The following is a 22488-nucleotide window of genomic DNA, read 5'->3' as shown; positions in this document are numbered from 1 at the left end:
GGAAGACAATGTCTCCACGGACCAACTGTGCACTTTATTCCTATTAGTTTGGTGTGGTGATTAAGTGTGTGGACTCTTATCTGGGAGAACTGGGTTTGATTTCCCACTCCTCCACTTACAGATGCTGGAATGGCCTTGGGTCAGCCATAGCTCTCATAGAGTTGTCCTTGAAAGGGCAACTTATGAGGAGAGCTCTCTCAGCCTTACCCATCTCACAGGATGTCTGTTGTGGGGGAGGAAGGTAAAGGAGATTGTGAGTGGTTCTGAGACTCTGAGATTCATAGTGGAGGCCAGGATATAAATTCAATGTCTTATTATTACTACTACATTGTAATATATAATGAAATAATTATACAACTTGTGGCCCAGTCGCTAACAGGCCACGGACCGGTACCAGTCCATGGACCAGGGGTTGGGGATTCCCGATTTACAACATACAACTATTTATAGGCAATGCATTCGCATGCAGCACTTTAAATTATTTGCTAGATGGTACTTAACACACTCTAAACTTTTTAAACGTAAAATACTCCAAAAACCAGATTGTTGGAAGGCTTGTGGACACATTGGAACCTTTATTCATCTTTGGTGGGAATGCCCTAATGTCCAGATTTTTTGGTCATCACTTGTTGCCAAAATTACTGAGATCGTAGGAATTATTATTCCTTTTACTCCAGCTCCAATTTTATTGAATCATTGGCCAGATCATTCGATTCATCCTCTTCAAGCTGAACATTTATTATTGCTGGGAAAATGGTGCTGGCCCAGGTTTGGAAATCTAATAAAACACCTAGTTTTAAAACTTGGTTCTCAAAGGTATGGGACTTAGTGATAAAAGACAGGCTTGCTACTCAGATATTACTGATGGAAAATCCTGAGATGGATAATAATTTTGTTGAAAAATGGTTCGTATTTTTTGAATACGTTAATTCTATTTGTCCAAAAGGCTGTAAAATTCCACTCAAATATGCTGAACTTGAATTATATTAACTTACTTTGATAGATATATTGGTTAACAGCCTATGTTGTATACCGTTTACCTCGAATGTAAGACTACTATGTTCTGCTTAGGATTTTTATTTATTTATTTGGTTTTTCTTACTTTGTTGGTTTGTAATCTATGATAAAGTTTCAATAAAAGTTATTTATTTTTAAAAAAGTGAACAGAAACAACAAATCATAGTAGGAAGAAAAAATACTCCTTCTCTCCCATTATACTACTTGCCCTCACTAGACGACCTATAGGGCAGGCACCTTACTTGGCCTGTTGCAAGCCTGACCACATCTTCTCAACTAACTGATCTCCAAGACTGAACTCAAACTGAAGGCTTCCCATCCAAAATCTCTAATATAATTGCAGTTCCCACCCAGGAACTGGTTTATCCTCCTGCAGCCTTCTGGGAGACCAACCTGAAAGACTTCCTGTCCCTCTAGGAGGCCTCCTCAGAATTGCTGCTTCCACACAGGAGGGGAGTGGGGAGGAGGAGGAGACTAGGCCCCAAAGCCTGCCTCCAGTTAAATACAGGCTTAAAATGGCATTTCTCCACACACCCCACAAGTCCTTGTAGGCACAACTGGGCCATAGTTTTCCCAGTCAGAGGCTGCCAGTGGGAGGGAAGGAGAGAAAGTGGAAGATGAAAGACAGTTAAATGTAGGCTGACTGGTGGGTGAGAAGGAAAGGAAGAAGCAGGAAAAGGAGAGAGGCTGTTGGGGATTTCTGAGAAGTGACAGAGGAAATAGTGGAGGAGGGGAACTGAGATGCCCTCACAAGTCCTTGAGGGTCCCCCATTTGTTTAATATTAACAGTTGTTTGGCAGAATGGTGCACACTGCAAACAGCAATCATGTGACTCTTTTGGTTGATGTATATGTGGTTCTCTGCAAGCCGCTGAGCTTGGAATTAATATGTAATCCGTCAGAAATGGACTGAATAGGGATTTTGGATGGTTATCTCATTATCAGAAGTAACTGCCTTTCCCTTTTAAGTATTCCATTCAAATTCATCAATAGAAGGAAATAGCCACACTCAGCCTGGAATGAGCATTCTACCTTTTTCATGACTTTCAGAACTGCTTTACATTTACATGGCACTTACTTCCTACATTCACTTCCCCCTCCCCATACAATCTATACATCTCTGGCCAGTTTCTACATACCCTCCATGCATCTCACAAAGAGAGCTGTGTTTCTCAAAAACTTATGCAATAATAAAATTTGTTAGTCTTAAAGGTGCTACTGGACGGTCTACTACTTTGCAACAACAAGCTAACACAGCTAACTCCTCTGGATATATATTACAGGGATAGATTAACAAAAGGTATAAGGCACTTAATGTACTGATGTTCTTGGCAGAGAGAACAGATCCACCATCCACCCTGATCTCACCCCCTTCACAACCAAAGGAGGTCCAAGGGAGTTCCATCTACTTTTTGATAACCTTACAGGTTTTTACCTGGCAATACCCAATTTTGGGGTTTCTGTGTGCATAAGCTGTCAAGACTCTCCTAAGTGCAGCTATGCCTGTTTCATTCTGGAAGGCAGGGTGCTCAGGTAATGAGCGATGCAAGTCACGTTCTATTTCCTCTGTTGCTATACAACACATGCCCATGGACACCTCTACTAAGTTTTCATAGTAACCAGGATTAGAATGCAAATCAGTTATAGCATCTGAAAGAAGAAAGAAATGCAAAATAGAAGATCAGGTCTGAAATTAACAACTTCAGTGCTGAATATCTTAATTCTAACAACAAAATAAATTATCTTTGATATATTAGCAGTCCTGCTTTGTGCTTGCAACAAAAGTAGTGATACGAAAGCGTCTCGTTTCAGTTTTTGTGCCAAGATAATGTCTGCCACTTTAGAAGAAGAGATTGGATTTATACCCCACCCTTCACTCAGTCTCAGAGCAGTTTACTATCTCCTTTCCCTTCCCCATAACAGACAACCTGTGAGGTAGGTAGGGCTGAGAGAGTTCTCTGAGAGAACTTGTGACTGACTCAAGGTCACACCAACAGCTGCATGTGGAAGAGTGGGGAATCAAACCCAGTTCCTCCCAGATTAGAGTCTGCACGCTTAATCACTATATCAAACTGGCTCTCAACTTACAAGACATTATCTAAATTTATTACACAGTAATCATCTGTAACAAATATTTATACACTCTAATAAGCATTACTATTACATTGCTTTGAACAGTTATATTGAAAAATGTATTACTTAAATGCAGTACTGAGCAGAAGCAAATGTTTTCCTGCCTTTTATGCCTTGCATCACTTAAGCAGATTCCTTTCCATTCCTAGAACATGGAACTGGACTATACGTCTTCCTCATTTTCCTTTCTCCTTTCAAAGTGTAAGTCAGCAAAGAACCGTACCTAGTCTACTGACTTCTTACAATAATGAAATTACTGGCTAACTCTAATGAGGAAATGCAAAATTATAGAGTTCTTACCTGAGAAAAGAAGCCATAGTTTGCCCCTTAATGATTCTGGGATCCCCATAGCAACAAGTTTCCTGATTTTCTCGGTTCGAAACATGCAGACCGTTCTGCCATACTCAGAAAAATGGTCATTCCATAGTCTCTCTTTGATTTGCTCCCTGGACTGAAAGTTAAGATATGCATATTAAAGCTATCTTTTGTATTATTTATAATGTAAAGCAATATCTTTCTTATTAAAGAAAGCTATTATCGATTAAAAAAAAAAAAATCAAACAAAAACCATGGAGGGCAATTCTGCTTTGGTCAATATTAAGCAGTTCCACTGTAACAAAAGCAGTTATGTTATATAAGAAGCCTTTTTGTGATTTGACTAAGTCTTGAAACGAGACCATAAATGGGATAGACCTAAATAGAAAATCCAATCTACATTTAATAATAATATAATAATAATAATAATTTTTTATTTCTATCCCGCCCTCCCCGCCGAAGCAGGCTCAGGGCGGCTCACAACATAAAATACACTGTACATCAATTATACTTATAAAAACATGGTTAAAACAAAATTATAGATTATTAAAATTAACATTTAACAATGTGGCGTTATAAACATTAGATCTTCAGTGGAATTCAGTAACTGAAAGCATTTTCAGCAGCATTTCCTAGCTTTGTCATTAGTTGAAGGCCATCTTGAAAAGGTGGGTCTTACAGACCCTACGGACCCTAAGCATCGTAGGGCCCGCACCTCCTCAGGGAGTTGATTCCACAGCAGTGGAGCTGCGACAGAGAAGGCCCGATCCCGGGTGGCCTTCAATCTGGCCTCCCTTGGCCCAGGGACATTCAGCTGGTTTTTTCCAGCTGACCTCAGCGCTCTCTGGGGCTCATATGGGGAGAGACGGTCCCTCAGGTAGGTAGGTCCTTGCAATTTTGTCTGTGCTGCAATGTATTTCAATGAAGTGGAGCTAAAGAAGTTTTACTTTTGCAATGTTAATGGCTCCTTGCAAATAAAGGGTTTATGCTTTGAGCCAGCATAACTCTGTTGAATGAACCTGAGAACGGGTGTCTACTCTAAACTGAGAATCCACAGCCAAAGGGTGATATTACACTGGAGAGCCATTGTAAATCTGAGTAGACCGGGGTGGGGGGTGCAATGACGAGCCATTTTATGTTTTCCTAGACTCAGAGCATTTTATATTTTTAGTTTGTGCTGTGATCCTTGTACTTTTAATTGATGTTTTATTTTAAAAACTGCATGCCAAATTCCACTATTCCCCTTCCTTTCCATTTTAAACAAAATATCACAAGAGTTTTAAGCATGTTTGTATTTAAGTTAAAATAATATTTTTAATTGTGTTTGCTTGTATCCTTTATAAATTTATGTCTCTGCTACCAGGTATTGTATTTTATTATACGCACGGATTGGCCCGACAAAGTCCCATTTGTGTCAAATCTGGCCCTCGTAACGAACGAATCTGACACCCCTGCTAGGGTTTTCAAGACAAGAGATGTTCAGAGGTGATTTGCCATTGCTTGTCTCAATGTTATGACCCCTGGTATTCCTTGGTGGTCTCCAATCCAAATACAGACCAGGGGGGAAATATTAGAAAGTTTGTCAAATCTTAAGAGTTCAGCAAAATTATCACTGAGGGAGGTTGAACAATGGAGCCCAGAAGCAAGTTTTTAAGGTTGGGAGTGGGGAGAGAAATAAAGAGCACAATAAAATTTATAGGTTCTGGAGCTCTGCTCCTGTGAGCTCTTGCCCAAACCGCCCAAAATGAGGCCTGGGTTCTGTGGTCAGGCACTCTATATGGTAAAAAAAAAAATCCTTGAATGTGCTGAGGTAACCTGTCAGGAGAAAGGAAATCAAATCTCCCATCAGGGTTTATTTATATTAAGTGAGGCTCAGTTATAAAGTGGCTACTCTTATTGCGGGAAACTTGTGACCTAGTGAGGGTAAAGCTGAGAAGAGTTCACTTTGAAATACTGAAACATTCCCACACAAGATTCTTGCCCTGTTAAATACTTTTTTTCTGTTAAATAACCTTTGTCGTTCATCTCCATTTGTACCTTGTCTCTCCATTCAAATATCTATCAAAAAGCAATTTTACTTATCTCATAAATAATTACAGTCTTGGTTTAGCAGGTTCCCAAATAAGCAACCTTTAGGGTGCATATAACTTACACATTTACCACCCTTTCAATCAAAGCTTGTGTTCTCCTTTTTATTTGACTGTGAGCAGCTGGGGTTCAAAGAATCTATGGGAAAGGCTAGAATAAGGCTAGACATTCTTCAGTGCAGAAGGCAGTTGCCTCAGTCTCCTCTCCCCACCCATAGCCATCGCACCAGGATACCAAAATTGTAATTCCTTTACTGTCCAAACCTCACATCAACAGCATATCACAAAGTATATCTGTGAACTCTCAGGTACTTTTAAGATACACTTATGAATGTTCTCCCCAACACTTGGAGCTGGGTTTTTTTTAAATCTGTTTTTATTTTAATTTTCCAACATACCATCCGAAAGTCTAGTCCATCCATTCCACAATGATGAAATGTTGAACTCAGAGCCTCTGCATTCATAAGGGGTCTGCCATTTTTATCATTTTCATCCCCATTGCTTTGTGAAGGTACTACTCCCAATCTCCCAAACTGATAATCAGCACATGCTGAATGAGAGTTCTGGTAACAGAAGCAAAGAAAGATTTTTCAGAACCAATTTGTAAACTGTAAACTCTAGATAAACTGTAAACTCTAGCTGCAGCTGAGCACTATTAACACAGCTCATCTTTCCTAGCTTTTCAGTTTATGGAAATTAAACTATAAAGCACAAAATATCTCAACAATTGTCTCAAATATATATATTGCCACTAGGAAGTAAAAGGCATTGAATTCCTGTAATACAGCATTGTCTTGCTATCTTTCAGAATGTATGTACATGGTATTCTTCAGTTTTAACAACAATTTTCTCAAACTGCCTTTTCCCATTATATGAGTATTCTCCTTGCTGCAATTTTAGACCAACGTAACACTATTGTCAACAAATCTACACATTCCACAAATAGTTCCACAAAATATTATCTTCTGATGCCATTAGAGGACATGACGTTCTTAGCTCTAGTGAGAAATAGACAAAGGAAATTGACCAACTTTTCAGCTTTTTGCTAACAGGAATATTGGGAACACAGTGGCATTTCAAAACTCTTATCACCTACTTTTCTTCATGAATTTCACATCTGGGAACAGAGGTTTCAGGTTTCCTCTCCAAAAAGCCAGTATAGTCAAACTATAAAAATAAATTGCTTCATTTTAAAGCAATTAAATATATTCAGTGTATAATTAAAACATAAATGTTTAATACCATATCTTTGTCTTTGCTGTTACGGAGTGCTGGGTTGCTAGCCTTTACTTGTTTCAATCTCAGAAGTAGATTCGCTACCAAGGTATCCCTGTCCTTCAGCTCAATGAACTGAAATGCTGTCTTGCTTTTTATGCTAATAATTATGGGATTTGGAAGCAGGCTGGTATCCTCCATCTTCTCAATGGTGACCACCTGTTTAAATGAAATGTAGAAAATGTGTTTATCACTACATTCAAACAGACTTTCTGGTAAATCAGCATTGTAAAATAGAAATGTTAACAGATTGATCAAAAGCAGCATACACACACCTACATTCACAGTTAATGAGTGAGATGTGCAGGAAGTAGCATTTACACATCTGTTTCTCTACAGGCTGCTTAAGCAACAGCCCTTTATGACAGCCACCATTATGTACACAAGGTTGAATTCTTGTACTTGCTGGTAACTAATCAAGAAACACTGTTATTACCTAGTTATTTGCTTGCAATCATTTTTTACAATTTCCACATCCTCAGTAATAGTCCACAGGAAGAGCAGGAAGAACAGTTGGTGAGCTGGGCACACCAGCTGAAGCAGCTTGATTTATTTACTTATTTACCAATGGGACTCAAATCAGCTTATATAATTCTCCTCCATTTTATTCTAATAACATTGTGAGGAGGTCTATGCTGATAGTGTTTGACTTGCCCAAGGTCACCCAGCAAGTTGCCATGGTGGAGTGGGGATTCCAATCTGGGTCTTTTAGATCCTAGTCCAACACTAAACACTACAACACACTGGCTCCCAGGGACAATTGTATTTCTGCAGTATTTTTATATTACTTTTCTGGTAATGCTTGAAGATCACACAGTATGCTTATGGTTATTATCTTTCAGTGAAGACACACCAGTCACTCCAATATGCATATTCTGATCTAGGGATTAATGCTTACCATTATCTGAAGCATGTTAATGCTGGTTAATGGCTTGCAATAAACAGACACTCTTCTACTTAAGAGCCTTCTTTCAAAAGCAGTATTTTAATCAGCAAGGTAATTTGTCATAAAAATTATGGATTTTAAAAACAAACATTTAACAGTAAAGTACAAAACAAAAGACTCTAACCTCTAATAGTGGAATAACAACATTACAGCATCCATCTTCTTTGCTAGCAAAACAAACATAGCTGTCTGAGGTGTACATCCTTCCAGCTGTATGACAGCGGCTAAAGGGTGTCCAGAGAGAACAGTCTAGAAATTCATGAAGCCTCTCCTTCTTTGGCAGCCTGAAAAAGGCTCTGAAGTACTCATTCTGCGCTCTGGCTTCAAGATCCCTTTAAAAAGAGAACAGAGTCAATGTAGTTTTGTTTCACGACTAAAACTGACATAAGATTGTAGCTTTTTCACCAAAACAGCTGAAAATAAAACTGCATAACTAAGCATTTGTTAAGGTTTTTAAGATGACACAATAACCTACTCACAGATGGCTGTGGTCATCTTTCAAGACCCTGCTGCAGGTGCCCCCACCTTCTGAAATTAGGTGGGTTACAACTAGAGAGAGGGCCTTCTCAGTTGGAGCAACAACGGTCTGAAAACAACCCACCCACAGAAACTCCCATTTCCCCTTCCATTGTCATCTTCTGTCAGTAGGTAAATACTTTATTCTTTCATTTGGCATGCCCTCATTTATCTCTCTTTCCTGCTCAATGTTTAAAATTTTAAATATTGTATTTTAATTCTGGTTTTAATGGTTTTAAGATGTGTTTTTGTTAGCTTTAACTGTTTTATGTGATTTTTTATTATGTATGTTTTAATTTGTTAGCCAACTTGGTGGCCCTTATGAGGGCATAAAGATGGGATATAAATTTTGTAAAATACATAAAACAGTAAAAATAATACCTTTAAATACAAATCCCTTATTAGCCGTTACTACCACTTTGGATACCAATGAACAAAGGGAGGATTTCAACAGTTTTCTGTTGACTCTATGGAGGACTTCAACAGTTTTCACTAAATGCCCATTCTACTCCAGATTGTTCCCTATGATCTGTCCCAACCAATACAGAGAATATTAAAAATTAGGCCGGATCCATTTTGGGAACAGAACTATGGTTGTCAAGTCTGCCTCCCCCTGGCCACTAGCAGATGGTAGGGCCACCAGCTCTAGTTTGGGAAATGTTTGGAGATTTGGGGGCAGAACCTGGAAAGGCCAGGGACCTCAGTGGGGCGCAGTGTCATAGAATCTACCCTCTAATGCATCCATTTTCTCCAGGGGAACTGATCTATGTAGTCTGGAAATGAGCTGTAATTCTGGAGGATCCCAAGCCCCACCTGGAGGCTGGCATTCCTAATACAACATGAATGACAGAACACTCTCCCTTGCTCTGCAGCCTCATCCTTAATGATGCACCTCCTCCTAGAAACACCACTGGGCCTAAAAAAGGAGCAGGAGTGAATCAGCAAAATAAATAAATAAAAATATAAACAAATCCCTCCTCCACTGGTGACAGTGCTCTTCTACCAGCACAAAGGAACACTGGAATCCAGCCTATTGCTTTTATGTACTAACAGATTAATGTTTGTTTCTTATGCTGTAGGCTTCTGTGATAAAATAAACTAAAATAATTATGTACCAGTAGAAGAACAGAAAGGAACACTTGAGTCCAGAAATTTTTGTCCCAGAGTAAAGTTGCTTTTACACTGGGTAACTGAAGATAACAGAGTACAGGTGGCTGTATGTTCTCTATCCCTTTAGGAAATATCACAAAGCTGTTTTTCTGATCTGTAGTTATTTATCTCTGGCAGTGAATATCAATGTTATCAGGCTAATGTTATGTACTTTACACACCTCTGACAGATTCTAACTGGCTCTGCAGCTGAGATTGTAGGACTCACTGGCCTCTTACCCACTTAAATAAGAACTTAAAACTATTAAGTTAGGAACGCACCAGTATTATTTTCTTCATATGCTTTTTTTTCTTTCTTCAAACTCTGTTCACTTTAAGGACAACCTGCTTCCCCCTCTTTCACTGAAGAATTCAAAGTATGAGATCAAGAATGTAAGGAGTGGCTTCCAACACATACTTTCTTTGAAAACAGAAATGGAACAGACTTCTCTAGTCTTTTAAGAGAGTTTTTAAAATCTATGATGAACAACTGATATTGCAAGTCTTAGTAAAATCCTGCTTAGCAGAAATGAAGATTTTATAGTTGTTTAAAAATATAAAATAGGTTGAATAATCTAAAAGGGGCCCTAGTTCAGGGACAGAGCATCTGCTTAGCACGTAGAAGGTCCCAGGTTCAGCATCTCTAGTTTTAAAAAAGGTAGTAGGAGATGAGAAGGGCCTCTATTGGCCCTGACCTGGATAGCCCAGGAAAGCCTGATCTTGTCAGATCTCAGAAGCTAAGCAGGGTTGATTCTGGCAAGTACTTAGATGGGAGACCTCCTTGGACCAGGGCTGGGAGGGCAGAGGCAGGTTTTATTCATCCACCTCTCTGAATATCCTCCATGCCCCCTATAGGGGTCAGTCCCCAGAGGTTGCCATGACTTCCAGATGCATAAACACTCTCACACTTATGTGTGTGCACACACACAAATAAAAAAAATCCCCCAAAAGACAAAAACCTCTTTCAGAGGGCCCTAGAGAGTTGCTGGTAGTATAACTAGGCAATACTGACTTTGATGGACCAATAGTCTGATTCACTTAGGCAGCTTAATGTGTTCAAATCCACCTTTTCAGCAAGGTTTTGCACTGAAAGCTAAGTCTTAATTTAATTGAAACAAACAACAGAAAAGACAGATGCATTCTATTAGTTATTCAATTTCATATCAGAAGATAACTAACAACACAGACAATAATTAGCTATTATTACTAAGCTGAGTCAGGATATGCCTTTTAAAAGGTTCAGTACAAGCCAGTTTGGTGTAGTGCTTAAGTGTGCAGACTCTTATCTGGGAGAACCGGGTTTGATTCCCCACTCCTCCACTTACAGCTGCTGGAATGGCCTTGGGTCAGCCATAGCTCTGGCATAGGTTGTCCTTGAAAGGGCAGCTGCTGTGAGAGTCCTCTCCAGCCCCACCCACCTCACAGGGTGTCTGTTGTGGGGGAGGAAGGTAAAGGAGATTGTGAGCCGCTCTGAGACTCTTCGGAGTGAAGGGCGGGATATAAATCCAATATCAAAAATATTTTTCTGTATTCTCATCAACACAGATGAAAATGAGCAACAGCATCTTCAACCAGTATTGCAGAAGCCTCAGCCAAAATAAGATGTATATGAATGGAAGGTAAATTATCAACAGTTCTATCTACAAAGCAACTCTTCAAATGTATAGGTATGGAAAGGCACTAAATTAATAGAAAGAGATAATTCATTGCCTCTGATTTGCACATGTGCAAATAAAATGCATTTATTCAACACTGATGTTTTCCACATCAGGACAGACTTGTGTAGTTTCCCTGCTGCTGCAGTTGCCAGTATAGCTGCAGGGCTTCCACAAAGCAAGTTTCTCTGTAGTTTCCCAGCTACAATCCCCCAGCAGCGGCCTCCCCTCCCCGCCACCTCAGGGCTTTTCCATTAAAAAAACAGTTACAAAATGTTTTATAACAATATAACTATCAGGTTCTATAACGATCAAGCTTTCACTTAAGGAAAAAAAGTAGATATCTAAAACGTTTTAACTGTTGAAATCTTAAGACAAGGGCACATATCTCCATAACAAAAGGGGTTAGAGATTTACTATTTCAAAAAAGTACAAGCTGGAATTGTTCTGTTGTTAACAGCAAAAACTAAAAAAATTCCCCAGTGGTGATGGAAGGAAATGGTTACCACAGGGGCAGGAGAAAGGATAATGGCTGCCATATGTGGGTGGACTGGGAAAATCCAAATTTCTCGACTCGCATAGCTGCCATCCAAGCTTTGCTGTGCTCTTTCCTAAAACACTGCAGCAAAGCAGGTTTCTGGAAGATTAGAGAAAAGTCATGGGAAAACCCCCAGAGATGCACAATGTAGCATGATACTGAGAGAAGGGGGGGGGCATTTCTTAACGGGATCAAACCCAGGGCAAATAACCAACGAGAAAAGGAATACTTTAAAATTAGGGATATCAACCAACGGAAAGTTATTTTCCTTCCTTTCTATACATTAAAATAAATGTATACATAAAAATAAATGTATAATCCTTATGCTTTTATCATATTTAAATGCTTAACTTCTAATTATATAAAAAATGATCATTCTTTCAAAAACTTTAACTGGCTATGAGGAAAAGCCATGGCTCAGTGGCTGAATATCTGCTTGGCACATAGAAGGTTCCAAGTTCAATCCCTGGCAAAATTCATTTTAAAGGATCAAGTAGTAGGTGATGTAAAATACCCTGACCTAAGGCCTGGAGTGCCACTGTTAGAGTAGATGATATTGACCATGACACACCAGTGGTCTGATTCAATATAAGGAAGTTTCATGTGTTCATATACTTTGAAGAAAAGGAACAGGATTGCAGTTTTAATGTTTGAGAAAAATGTATGCAATTTCCATCGCATTGTTTATTGTATGTTGTTATACTATTTTATTTGTCTTCCAATTTCTGTAATCCTGCTTCATTGCCAACCAAGCTACAAACAGGCCGGTATGCCAAAATTCCAACTGATCAAAGAATCTGTCCATTTAAAAGCTCGGCGGAAGATCTACCACACTATGTTCTGACCTATCCTTTGTATCTAGGACCCAGGAATAAATTCCTGGCCATGATTTTAGCTAACCTACAGCCTTTTCAGATCCTGAAAAATTAGTTTATACTCTCTCAGACGCAGAGCCCTCTGTTTCCTACAGATTAGCTCTTTTTGCCCTGGTTGCTATGACGATTAGAGTGAACCAGGGTTTTTTTTTTAGCAGGAACGCAGTTCTGGCTGGCTTGGTGTCAGGGGGTGAGGCCTAATATGCAAATGAGTTCCTGCTGGGCTTTTTCTACCAAAAAAAAACCTGGAGAGAACTTTGTTTCTAAGAATACTTCTAACTGAATTGTTTTACTATTATTGTACTGATTGTATGCTAAGGTTTTAGAATTTTAACTTTGGTTGCTTGTAATTTTGTTTTAGACTTGTTTAAATTGTGAAGGCCAATGGCCTTGAACAATTATGATGATGGATTGCTTGTTGCATGTACTTTGTTCTATAATATTTTAATCTAGTTTTCTATCCATTATTTGGGTGTATATTTTAGTTGTCTAATCTGTCTTGAATTTCAGCAAGAAAGGAGGATTATAATAAGCAGGAACACCCCCTGACGTCATCATTGTTTCACGAAGAGTTTTTTTGGTAGGAAAAGCCCAGCAGGAACTCATTTGCATATTAGGCCACATCCCCTGATGCCAAGCCAGCCAGAACTGGGTTTCAGTGCACTCCTGCTAAAAAAAAGCTCTGATTATAAGCAAATAAATAAAATGCACAGCTCTATTCCAATATCACTACATTTGGTGAAATTCCCTTTATCACTAGATCCTGTGGTAAATATCTGCTGATGGCAGGATTTCACAGGACTTCCCTTGCCTCTCCTCTTCCACTGCAATCCATAATGGTCCCTCTCCATTGATGCTCCTGGAGGCCAAGGCACCCCTGGGAGCAACACAAGGGGAAAACTGCCAAAATTACTTTCTTTTCTTAAGTGGAACTTGAGAACTAAGTCCATGAGTGATGATCTACTTGTGAAATGTCTCTTTCTCACCTGCCCTTTCTTCCCACTAAAGCACTTGAAAAGTCTGGAGCAAACCAACAAATGTAAAATTCCATGAAATTTCAAACAGCAAGAAAATTCACAAGAGAGTATGATGACTAAGAACCACTTAGTCTTGCAACCAAAGCAGAAAACCTCTTCTAGCTGTGGTATCAAACTGGAACAGGAACCAGAACCATACATTGCATAAGTTTCATGCTTTCCACATCCTGATTAAAAGTACCACACAAGATCCATTACTAGCAGGACATCTTCAAACATTGATATGTTTGTGTGGTATTATATCCTAGTGTAGGACAAAACATGTTGGAGCATTTCATAAGCTTTTATACGTAATGAGTCAACATCTCACTACTTTTGAGAATTAGTCAACAGTATTTTAATTCTTCTTTGTATATTTATGCTACCTAAAGGACTCGTTTCACTATAGAAAAAAGTTACTGGGAGTCTTTTGCTGAGTACTAACCAAGTTTCACTTTAAGTCAAATCCATGACTGTGATGTGTATGAGGAACCCACACAAAGCAACTGTTTTGTTTGGGGAATCTCCAGGATGAAAGGCAGTAATTACTTCCCCCAGTGTCTTTCAATTCCCCACTAATAGCTAGTTCTCAGGTATTCTAGACATGTCAGAAACAACCACTTGTCTGTTCTATTTGCAATAAGAACATAAGAGAAGCCATGTTGGATCAGGCCAATGAACCATCCAGTCCAACACTCTGTGCCACATAGTGGCCAAAAAAAATCAAGTGCCATCAGGAGGTCCACCAGTGGGGTCAGGACACTAGAAGCCCTCCCACTGTGCCCAAGCACCAAGAATACAGAGCATCACTACCCCAGACACAGAGTTCCAACAATAAGTTGTGGCTAATAGCCACTGATGGACCTCTGCTCCATATGTTTATCCAATCCCCTCTTGAAGCTGTCTATGCTTGCAGCCGCCACCACTTCCTGTGGCAGTGAATTCCATGTATTAACCACCCTTTGGGTGAAAAAGTACTTCTTTTTATCAGTTCTAACCCGACTGCTCAGCAATTTCATTGAATGTCCATGAGTTCTTGTATTGTGAGAAAGGGAGAAAAGTACTTCTTTCTCTACTTTCTCTATCCCATGCATAATCTTGTAAACCTCTATCATGTCACCCCGCAGTCGACATTTCTCCAAGCTAGAGAGCCCCAAGCATTTTGACCTTTTTTTATCGGGAAAGCGTTCCAACCCTTTAATCATTCTAGTTGCCCTTTTCTGGACTTTTTCCAATGGTATAATATCTTTTTTGAGGTGCAGTGACCAGAATTGTACACAGTACTTCAAATGAGGCCGCACTATTCATTTATACAGGAGCATTATGATACTGGCTAATTTGTTTTCAATTCCCTTCCTAATAATTCCCAGCATGGTGTTGGCTTTTTTTTATTGCACCTGTGCAATAAAACTCACCTTTTCAGTGAGTTATCTACCACAACCTCAAGATCTCTCCGCCAGTTCAGTTCAAGTAGAGGTTATTTTATTTAGCTAGTATTATGTTCAAAGATCCCAAATTCCCAGTGCTTTTTTAAACTTACACTTTCAGGCATGGGAGGGGGGCAATTTGGATTGGGACCATGGCATAAGCCTCACCCTGCACCATTTCCCCCAACCTGAAAAGACCTTACGGAGCATCCACTTGCTACATGGCTAAATATACAGGTATTTGTAAATTTAGCCCAACAGGGCAAAAAACAGTTCCCCAAGACCATTTCAGGCTGAGAAAACAGTGTGGTTGGTCACAAGCTTTACAAAAACCCAACCTTACATGCCACAGTACTAATCCAAATAAAACCTCCATTCCCCAGAAGAGTTTTTTTAAAGGAACAAAGAACCCCAGCACAGAACTGTTTTGGCTCTAAGAGGCTGCTTCTTGGTAGTCTACTTTAGACCCAATAACTGGAGTTTTAAAGATTTTCTCTACTGGAAGAGCCTCCTGAAGTCTGCCATGCTACAGCCCACCTCAACAGGATTAGGCCGAAGTCAAAGGTAATAGCAGAAACTTTTTAATGTTAATGAGTTTGAGAATTAAGCACAGTCAATTGTTCCAATTAAACAGCACTCTGTAGAACTAAATACAGAAAAACTGCCTTGGATCCAAACTTAAACCACATTCAGCAATACACTTGATAAAGGGAGGTAGGCAAGACAAGTCATACTTGCCACAAGTAAAATAGAAGCAATCTACTTCATATATTTAATCAATACAAAAACATTAAGACCCAAAGACAACACACACAATTAGACAGTTTGCATTTGGCTGTGTTCTAAGCAGGGAAAATTCTCACTCACTTCCCCTTCAGCAAGGCATGATATCAACAACAACAAGAAAAATGTTGTTTCTTCAAGAACATAAAAGATGCAGATGTGCAACATAACGCAGTACAGACCTTGTGAAAAGACCATTTTGAAGGACCATGAACAAAAAAATCAAACATTTGTTTTGAATTTATTAGTACAAAGGTCACAGAACTCATTCAAGAGCTATTTTTGCTTTTTGTTCACTGCCCTTTCCCAGATAAATTTGTTCTTTATTTAGATTTAGTCAATGCAATGAGGCAAAGGGAGGACTGTATAAAAATTGTAAGAGCTACTTATCAGCCCTTCAAAAAATACAATTTCATGATGTACCTCTTGGTAATCTGAGTAGGATCTTGCAGACCTGGATCCAGTTCAAAGATCTCATTATCCAGTAGTCTTCGGAGAGTTACATCTGCCAGCTGTTCCATTATCCTGAATGCCTCATCAATATTAAGGAACATGGAAAAATCACGTTCTTTACTTTGAGTGGTGATGCGAATAATGTCAGTCATAAAGATGTTGGCGGTTCTTTCCAGTTTCTGGACATCAACCCAGGGAATTATAAGTTTTACTGTCATTACAGAAAGACAAAAGGATATGTTCAAGTACAGAGAAATCAAAATCCCTAATATATCACGCAGATTCCTCTGAATACTTATCTGAAAGTAAGTCCTACGGAATGCAGTGGGACACTCCCAAATAAGTGAATACATAGTGATATACAGAAAGCAAAAGTACATACAAGCTGCTTCCAGTCACAGACACAAAAACACAGCATAGAAAACAGCAGGAATGAGATCTGCTATCACCCCATTCCCATATCACTTGCTGCTGTTGCTGTCACCTGCTCTTCCCCCTTCCCAGTACGGCTATGCAGTAGTGTAGGTACAACAGTGGTGCTCTCTAGCCTGGGAATAGGACCCCCCCTTTCCCCTCACCTTCCCTACCATGCTGTGCACAGAAGATACTGGACCATGGATGGGTCTTAGTACAATCATAGAGAAAAGAACCACCCACATTTTCCTTTTTAAAACCTGAGGGAAAATGTGAGGATGCTCAAAAATGCCATGTAGATGGTCCACTTTAATCCAGAAGCTTCCTGCTTTTCATGTGGGGGAAATCTTCCTGCTTTTCATGTGTGTGAAATTAGTCCAAAGTGCACTTTGTGATAATTGCTCTTTATTCTAAGGATCAATAAAACAAAGTTACTCCAAGCACACCCCATGTAAGTTTTTCATGGGTGACTGAACATGCAGCTAGTGCTGCTATGAAGCTCAGTCTGTGACCTTATGCTCTTAGGCATTCTCTCTGCCTAAGCTACTTCAAAGGGTTGGTGTAGAGGGGGCCATGTATGCTACCATTAATGCCTTAGTGTGAGTGGGGGTTGCAAGAATAAAAATACATCATAATGTTCAAGCTTGCATTTTATGAGCTTAAAATGCTAACTACTATTGGAAATGCTTTTGGGGCTTTGATGAATGATGTTTCAACTACAGCAGAATAACCTGTTATAGATTTGGGTAGGCCAGTGTTCTGAGCAGAAGAAAAAAGGAAGCTAGATGATTTCCCTTCAAATTAGAACACAATTAATTTAGCCCACTCACAATCTCTGGACATACAACCGCTCTGTAAGCTATTGGTACTGTACCCATTATAAGTCATTACCAAGAATGGAGCTATTATAAATGAAGTCAAACCTTGTAAAGATAGTGACCTACTATTTTTTTATTTTTATTTATTTATTTATTTATTTATTTATTTATTTGGGATTTATATCCCGCCCTTCCCACGGATGGCTCAGGGCGGCTTCCAACAATTAATCAAACTTAAAAATAAACAATTTCAAATGTAAAACAATTAAATAATTTAAACAGTTAAAACATTAAAACAGAGTAATTCAGTTTCCTATGAACAGATGGCTGGCCAGTTTCCTCAGGTTGTTATCCTAGCTAAATGTAGGCTAGGTATAGGCTAGCCGGAAGAGGGTCGTCTTACAGGCCCTGCGGAACTGCGCTAAGTCCCGCAGGGCCCTCACCTCTTCCGGCAGCTGATTCCACCATACGGGGGCCATAACGGAGAAAGCCCTTTCCCTGGTGGCTTTCAGGCGGGCTTCTTTTGGCCCGGGGATAGTGAGGAGATTTTGTGTTCCTGACTTCAGTGCTCTCTGGGGAACATGTGGGGAGAGACGGTCCTTCAGGTAGGCAGGTCCCAGGACATATAGGGCTTTAAAGGTAATAACCAGCTCCTGCCTCAAAAAACATTTTTAGAGGTTGTTGCTGTGCACTTGAGCACAACATGGTCCTTCACTGTCAGTACTGTCTACTCAAAATAGCTGTGGCTCTCCAGGGTCTAAGGTCTTTCGTATCACCTACCACCTGATTGGTCAGTCAGTCATTCTTTATTACAGTCATTTGACCAATCACATAATACATTTATACCACCTGATCCTTTTAGCTGGAGATGCTGCAGATTGAACTGGGACTTTCTGCATGCATAGCAGATGCTCTGTCCCTGAGCCATAATGCACACACCCTCAGCCTCTGCAGAAGCAGTGCAAATCCAGCAAAGTCTATTCCAATAGTCTTCCCCAGGCTACATGAGTGGAGGTAGGCAGGCACACTGCCTTTCGAAACACCTGTCTCTCCCAGTTCTATCAGAAGTTCTGTCCAGGACAATCCTAAATTAAGGCCCAGGCTATTTTCATCCAGCATTGTCAAGGGACAGCTTCATCTCCATCCAGCAATTAAGTTCTAAATTCAACATAACCTATTTCAGGTAGCCTTGCCCATACAGCACAAGTATGAAACAATTCCTTAGTGGCTTTTTGCAATATTGGTGTGTGAGCCTGCTCCATGTTGGGGGTGGGTTCATCTGGAGTGGTTTAATACACCCTTAGAAGATGGATGGCATCCCATCCCACTTTGAGCTCTGAGGCAGTCTAACACTGCAGATGGAGGAACAGCTGTTCAGGCAGGCGAAAAGATAGCCAATTAACTGCCACAAATTAACTTAATTCTACAAACTACAGAGCAGTTTCTATAATCTATTATCCAAAGTGTTGGGATGCATTCCTGAAAAAACTTCTCCCTCCAGGCTTTTAGCCTGAAATGGAATGAATCTTTCATGTTTTGCCAGTTCACACAGCACTGTTCAAAGCATTTAGTGTTCTAAAAAAGGGTTCTAAAGTGTCCTTTGTGACCAGCTTGAGAGGACTGAATTAACAATTTGGCACAGATCAATTTTGGAATTGTCACTGGGAAGGGTGGCACCCACAATGCTGCAACTAGCAGACTAAGTCTGATAACAGCTATTATAAACGAGGCATGGTTAAGACCTTTTCCCCAACAACCTGGGTTTATTAAGAGTTTTAAATAATCTAAAGCATCTACAAAGAACTGCTGTCCTTCTGCAAGCAACCTCAGATGTACTTGTTCCTCCCAGCAGATTTAATCAAGATGACAATAACTGTGCAATCACATGATTTCCTGCAGTCCCAAGGCTTGATCTATGATATTAAGTAATATCCTTCAATGTAAGAAGCAAGTATAATGAATCCTTTGTTGCCAGTTTGTACATGGTCATGAGATAAAAGAAGGATCACAGTCATCATTTTCAAACCATAACGAGTAATGTTTCATATGCACTGAAAACTCCGAAGGCACAATTATAGAGACTTGACAAAAGTGGCTCTGGACAAAATCTAGGGCAACTCCCTATTCAGTTTTCAAATCTTTTATCTAACCAGTGTAAAGCAGAAATTAAAGAGCTCTCAGAGGTATTTCTTTTAAGTCAATGAAAAGAAGTCAAACTTCATTTATTTGGACTTTTAGGTTTCTTTGTATTCAGAGGCTTGTGTTAGAAAACAGAAATCAAAAGATCTGCATTTTTATTTTAAGTGAATAAGCAGAAAATACACACACTCCTTTTGTTTGTTTTGCCATCAAGTCACAGCTGACTTATGAGGAGAGGACCCCATGGGATTTTCAAGGACAGAGGTGTTCAGCCACTGCCTGTCTGCCTCTGCAGCATGACCCTGCTATTCCTTAGAGGTTTCACATCCAAATACTAGCCAGGGCCAACCCTGCTTATCTTCTGACATCTGTCCAGATCAGCACACACACACAGTCCCTAACTGGCTCTCTGCTCACTTTAAACCACAAAACACTGTTGAGAAAAAGATGGGTTTATTTTAGTTCCAGAAGACACCCTGTTTCATTCAGTCAAATTCCTCTTGCAAGTGCACAAACAAGTGAGAGAAGACTAATATGAACTCTGGAATATGGGCAGAGAGCTAGCAACTGCTTTCTCCTGACCAAAAAATGTGTCTGTTAATCTAAAAGCAAGGCTGTTCAAAAATCTCTTACCATGTCCATGCTCTCCTATACTATAACAGTCCCTCCTGTACACTATGCTTCCAGTTCATGTGTTATGGGAAAGTTGTCTGGATAAAAGGTTCTCCCCTTTGGTTATAAGAATTTACCTTGCTTAATATTGTTCAATAAGTGCCCATGTAGTACAGTCAAGATATTATGGATTTTGTATTGAACAGGATATAGTTTAAGCAAAAATCTCACAATTATTAGCCCAAAAATAGTTCTGGAATAGATAACAAACCATATTGAATAACAGAATAACATTTTATTTCGTCACCTGCTATCACCCCATCAAATAAGAAGTCAATTTAACAGTTGTTAAACAGGCGGAGGAAACCCAGCATAATTTACAATGGCGACAAGATGCACGTGCATATCTACTGATGAAAAAAGCATTTGGGGTAGGATCCAAAAGTTCTATTTTGTGGCGCTTTCATTTTATATAGAAAGTCTTCTACCAGTGTGAGGTGCATGTTCCACTAGTGGAAAATGAATGCTGGTATTCATCATGAGCCTTCATTCTCCTAAGAATGTTTACTAGATGCAGAGTGCTTAAGGAAAAAGCCAGAAGGCATGGACAAGCTAATAGATGTAGAACTGGAACTGGGAACTGCTCCCTCCCCGCAAAAAAAATCCAAAAGGTTTAAGAAGATTTGGCCCTGCTTCTGTATGTGGATAGGATGAACAACCCATTCTATTATTCCATTTGCACTGAGAAACAAACTCTTGCACTAATAGAAGTATCCTTGCATTGGATGAAGGCTACACTGTTAGCAGAACGGAATCTTTAGATCTGGTTCTTACACTCCTTTAGTTACAACAGTCATTTCAATAACTGCTTTAACATGCTTGGTAAACATCATCAGCCTGCAGGACAAAGTTATAAATCCAAATAAACAAGTACTCAGGAAAAGCTGCATGGTCTCTTACTGGAATGTGCCAGCCTGACACAAGTGAAGCTGGCCATATCAGATACTGATTCAGCCAAAGGATGAGTTTTACCAGGAGAAACACAATTCTCTTGTGCTTTATCGAGGGAAATCTGTGGCATGAAAACTAAATTCAAGGACTAGTTATAGCTATCTGTTTATACTTACATTCTTTGCCCAGAAAGAAGGAATAAAAACAGAGATGGTTGATGCTCAGGTAAAGCCATCCCTGTCGAGGAACTCTGCCCTTCCAACAGCAACATGAGTAATAGGTAATCAGTTTCTCTGCTTCAGGAAAGTTAAATCTGGTCTCAAATTTCACTAGTGCGTCTCTGAACTTCTCAGGATTTTCCTCTTGCTCAGCTAGTTTACTGCTCGTTTCTTCTGCAATTAATGCCTAAGTCAATGACAAATTAACGTGTTACAGCCAAACATGAACTGTTCATATCCAACTAACCAATTATATCAATCATATCATTTACAAATGTTACTGTTAAGTACCCATTATCAACAACAAAACCATCATATATATAAAACAGCAAATTATTTCATAGGCGATCCTGTAATCCTCACAGCAATCCTGAAAGGCAGGTCAGCATTCTCCCCATATTGCAGATGTTGCCTGACAAGTGACTTGCCTAAAGACACCTAGTGAATCCATGGCAGAGGAAAGATTCAAACTATGTACTTCCTGATTCAAAGTTCAGTCTCATAGCCACTGTTAGCTCACAATTCTATATAATCCAGTTTCTCTAATTCCAGTGAATGTACCAGCAAATTAAATTTTGTTTCTATTCTCCTTGCAATTTTAAAGATAAAATATCCAGCATGAAATGGCAATAGCAATTAACTAATAATATAGTAAACTCATCAAGGATAATTGAATGAGGAGCAAAAGGAGAATAAATGCACAAAGGAGCCTATTGAAAAGTACCTTAGTGTTATGCATTTTAAGTGGCTTGACTGACAAGCTTCTCTTCTTGCAGCCTTTCATCCCAAAGACAAACCTCCATTGCCACCGCTATGCAAACAGTGTTACCAGCTTTACTGCTCTCAAGCTCTTTCCTTTCTTGCATACTGGCAGAAAAATCAAAAACAGCAGTGGCAACTGCTTGAAGGACTAAAACACAAACAGGTGAGGATAATCCCCTTCTGGCTGCGTTCTTCATCACAACTGCTTGTGGCTGCCATCACTTTTGATTGGGCTGGATGAGGTAAAGAGGGAGAGCTGCTCAAGCAAAAGCCAGGCTGACCCAATCACCTACAATCCACCTGCCATATCTCTGTAGGCACATATTCAAGCAAATACATTTGTACAGTTAACTGTTCTCTGGAAGCTCCCTCAAGGCATACTGATGAGATC

The 22488-nt window shown here is 39.6% G+C and overlaps 1 protein-coding gene across 2 annotated transcripts in view; it reads right to left on the bottom strand.

Annotated features, from left to right (window-relative positions):
- The window catches only part of TBC1D8 (TBC1 domain family member 8), a 54552-nt gene that overhangs the window by 9764 nt on the left and 22300 nt on the right, over positions 1-22488 (bottom strand). For both annotated transcript variants that reach the window (XM_060233813.1, XM_060233811.1), the window contains exons 4-10: positions 21294-21522; positions 16154-16394; positions 7897-8104; positions 6794-6985; positions 5950-6114; positions 3450-3600; positions 2452-2666 (exon numbers count right to left, since the gene is read on the bottom strand). In XM_060233813.1, coding sequence (XP_060089796.1) covers positions 2452-2666; positions 3450-3600; positions 5950-6114; positions 6794-6985; positions 7897-8104; positions 16154-16394; positions 21294-21522 — 1401 coding nt within the window. The remainder of the gene's footprint in view (positions 1-2451; positions 2667-3449; positions 3601-5949; positions 6115-6793; positions 6986-7896; positions 8105-16153; positions 16395-21293; positions 21523-22488) is intronic.

Source organism: Heteronotia binoei, chromosome 3 (genome assembly GCF_032191835.1).
Source record: "Heteronotia binoei isolate CCM8104 ecotype False Entrance Well chromosome 3, APGP_CSIRO_Hbin_v1, whole genome shotgun sequence".
NCBI classification, from domain to species: Eukaryota; Metazoa; Chordata; class Lepidosauria; order Squamata; family Gekkonidae; genus Heteronotia; species Heteronotia binoei.
Note: the sequence above shows the minus strand (reverse complement) of the source record. Positions and strands in the feature narration are given on the sequence as shown.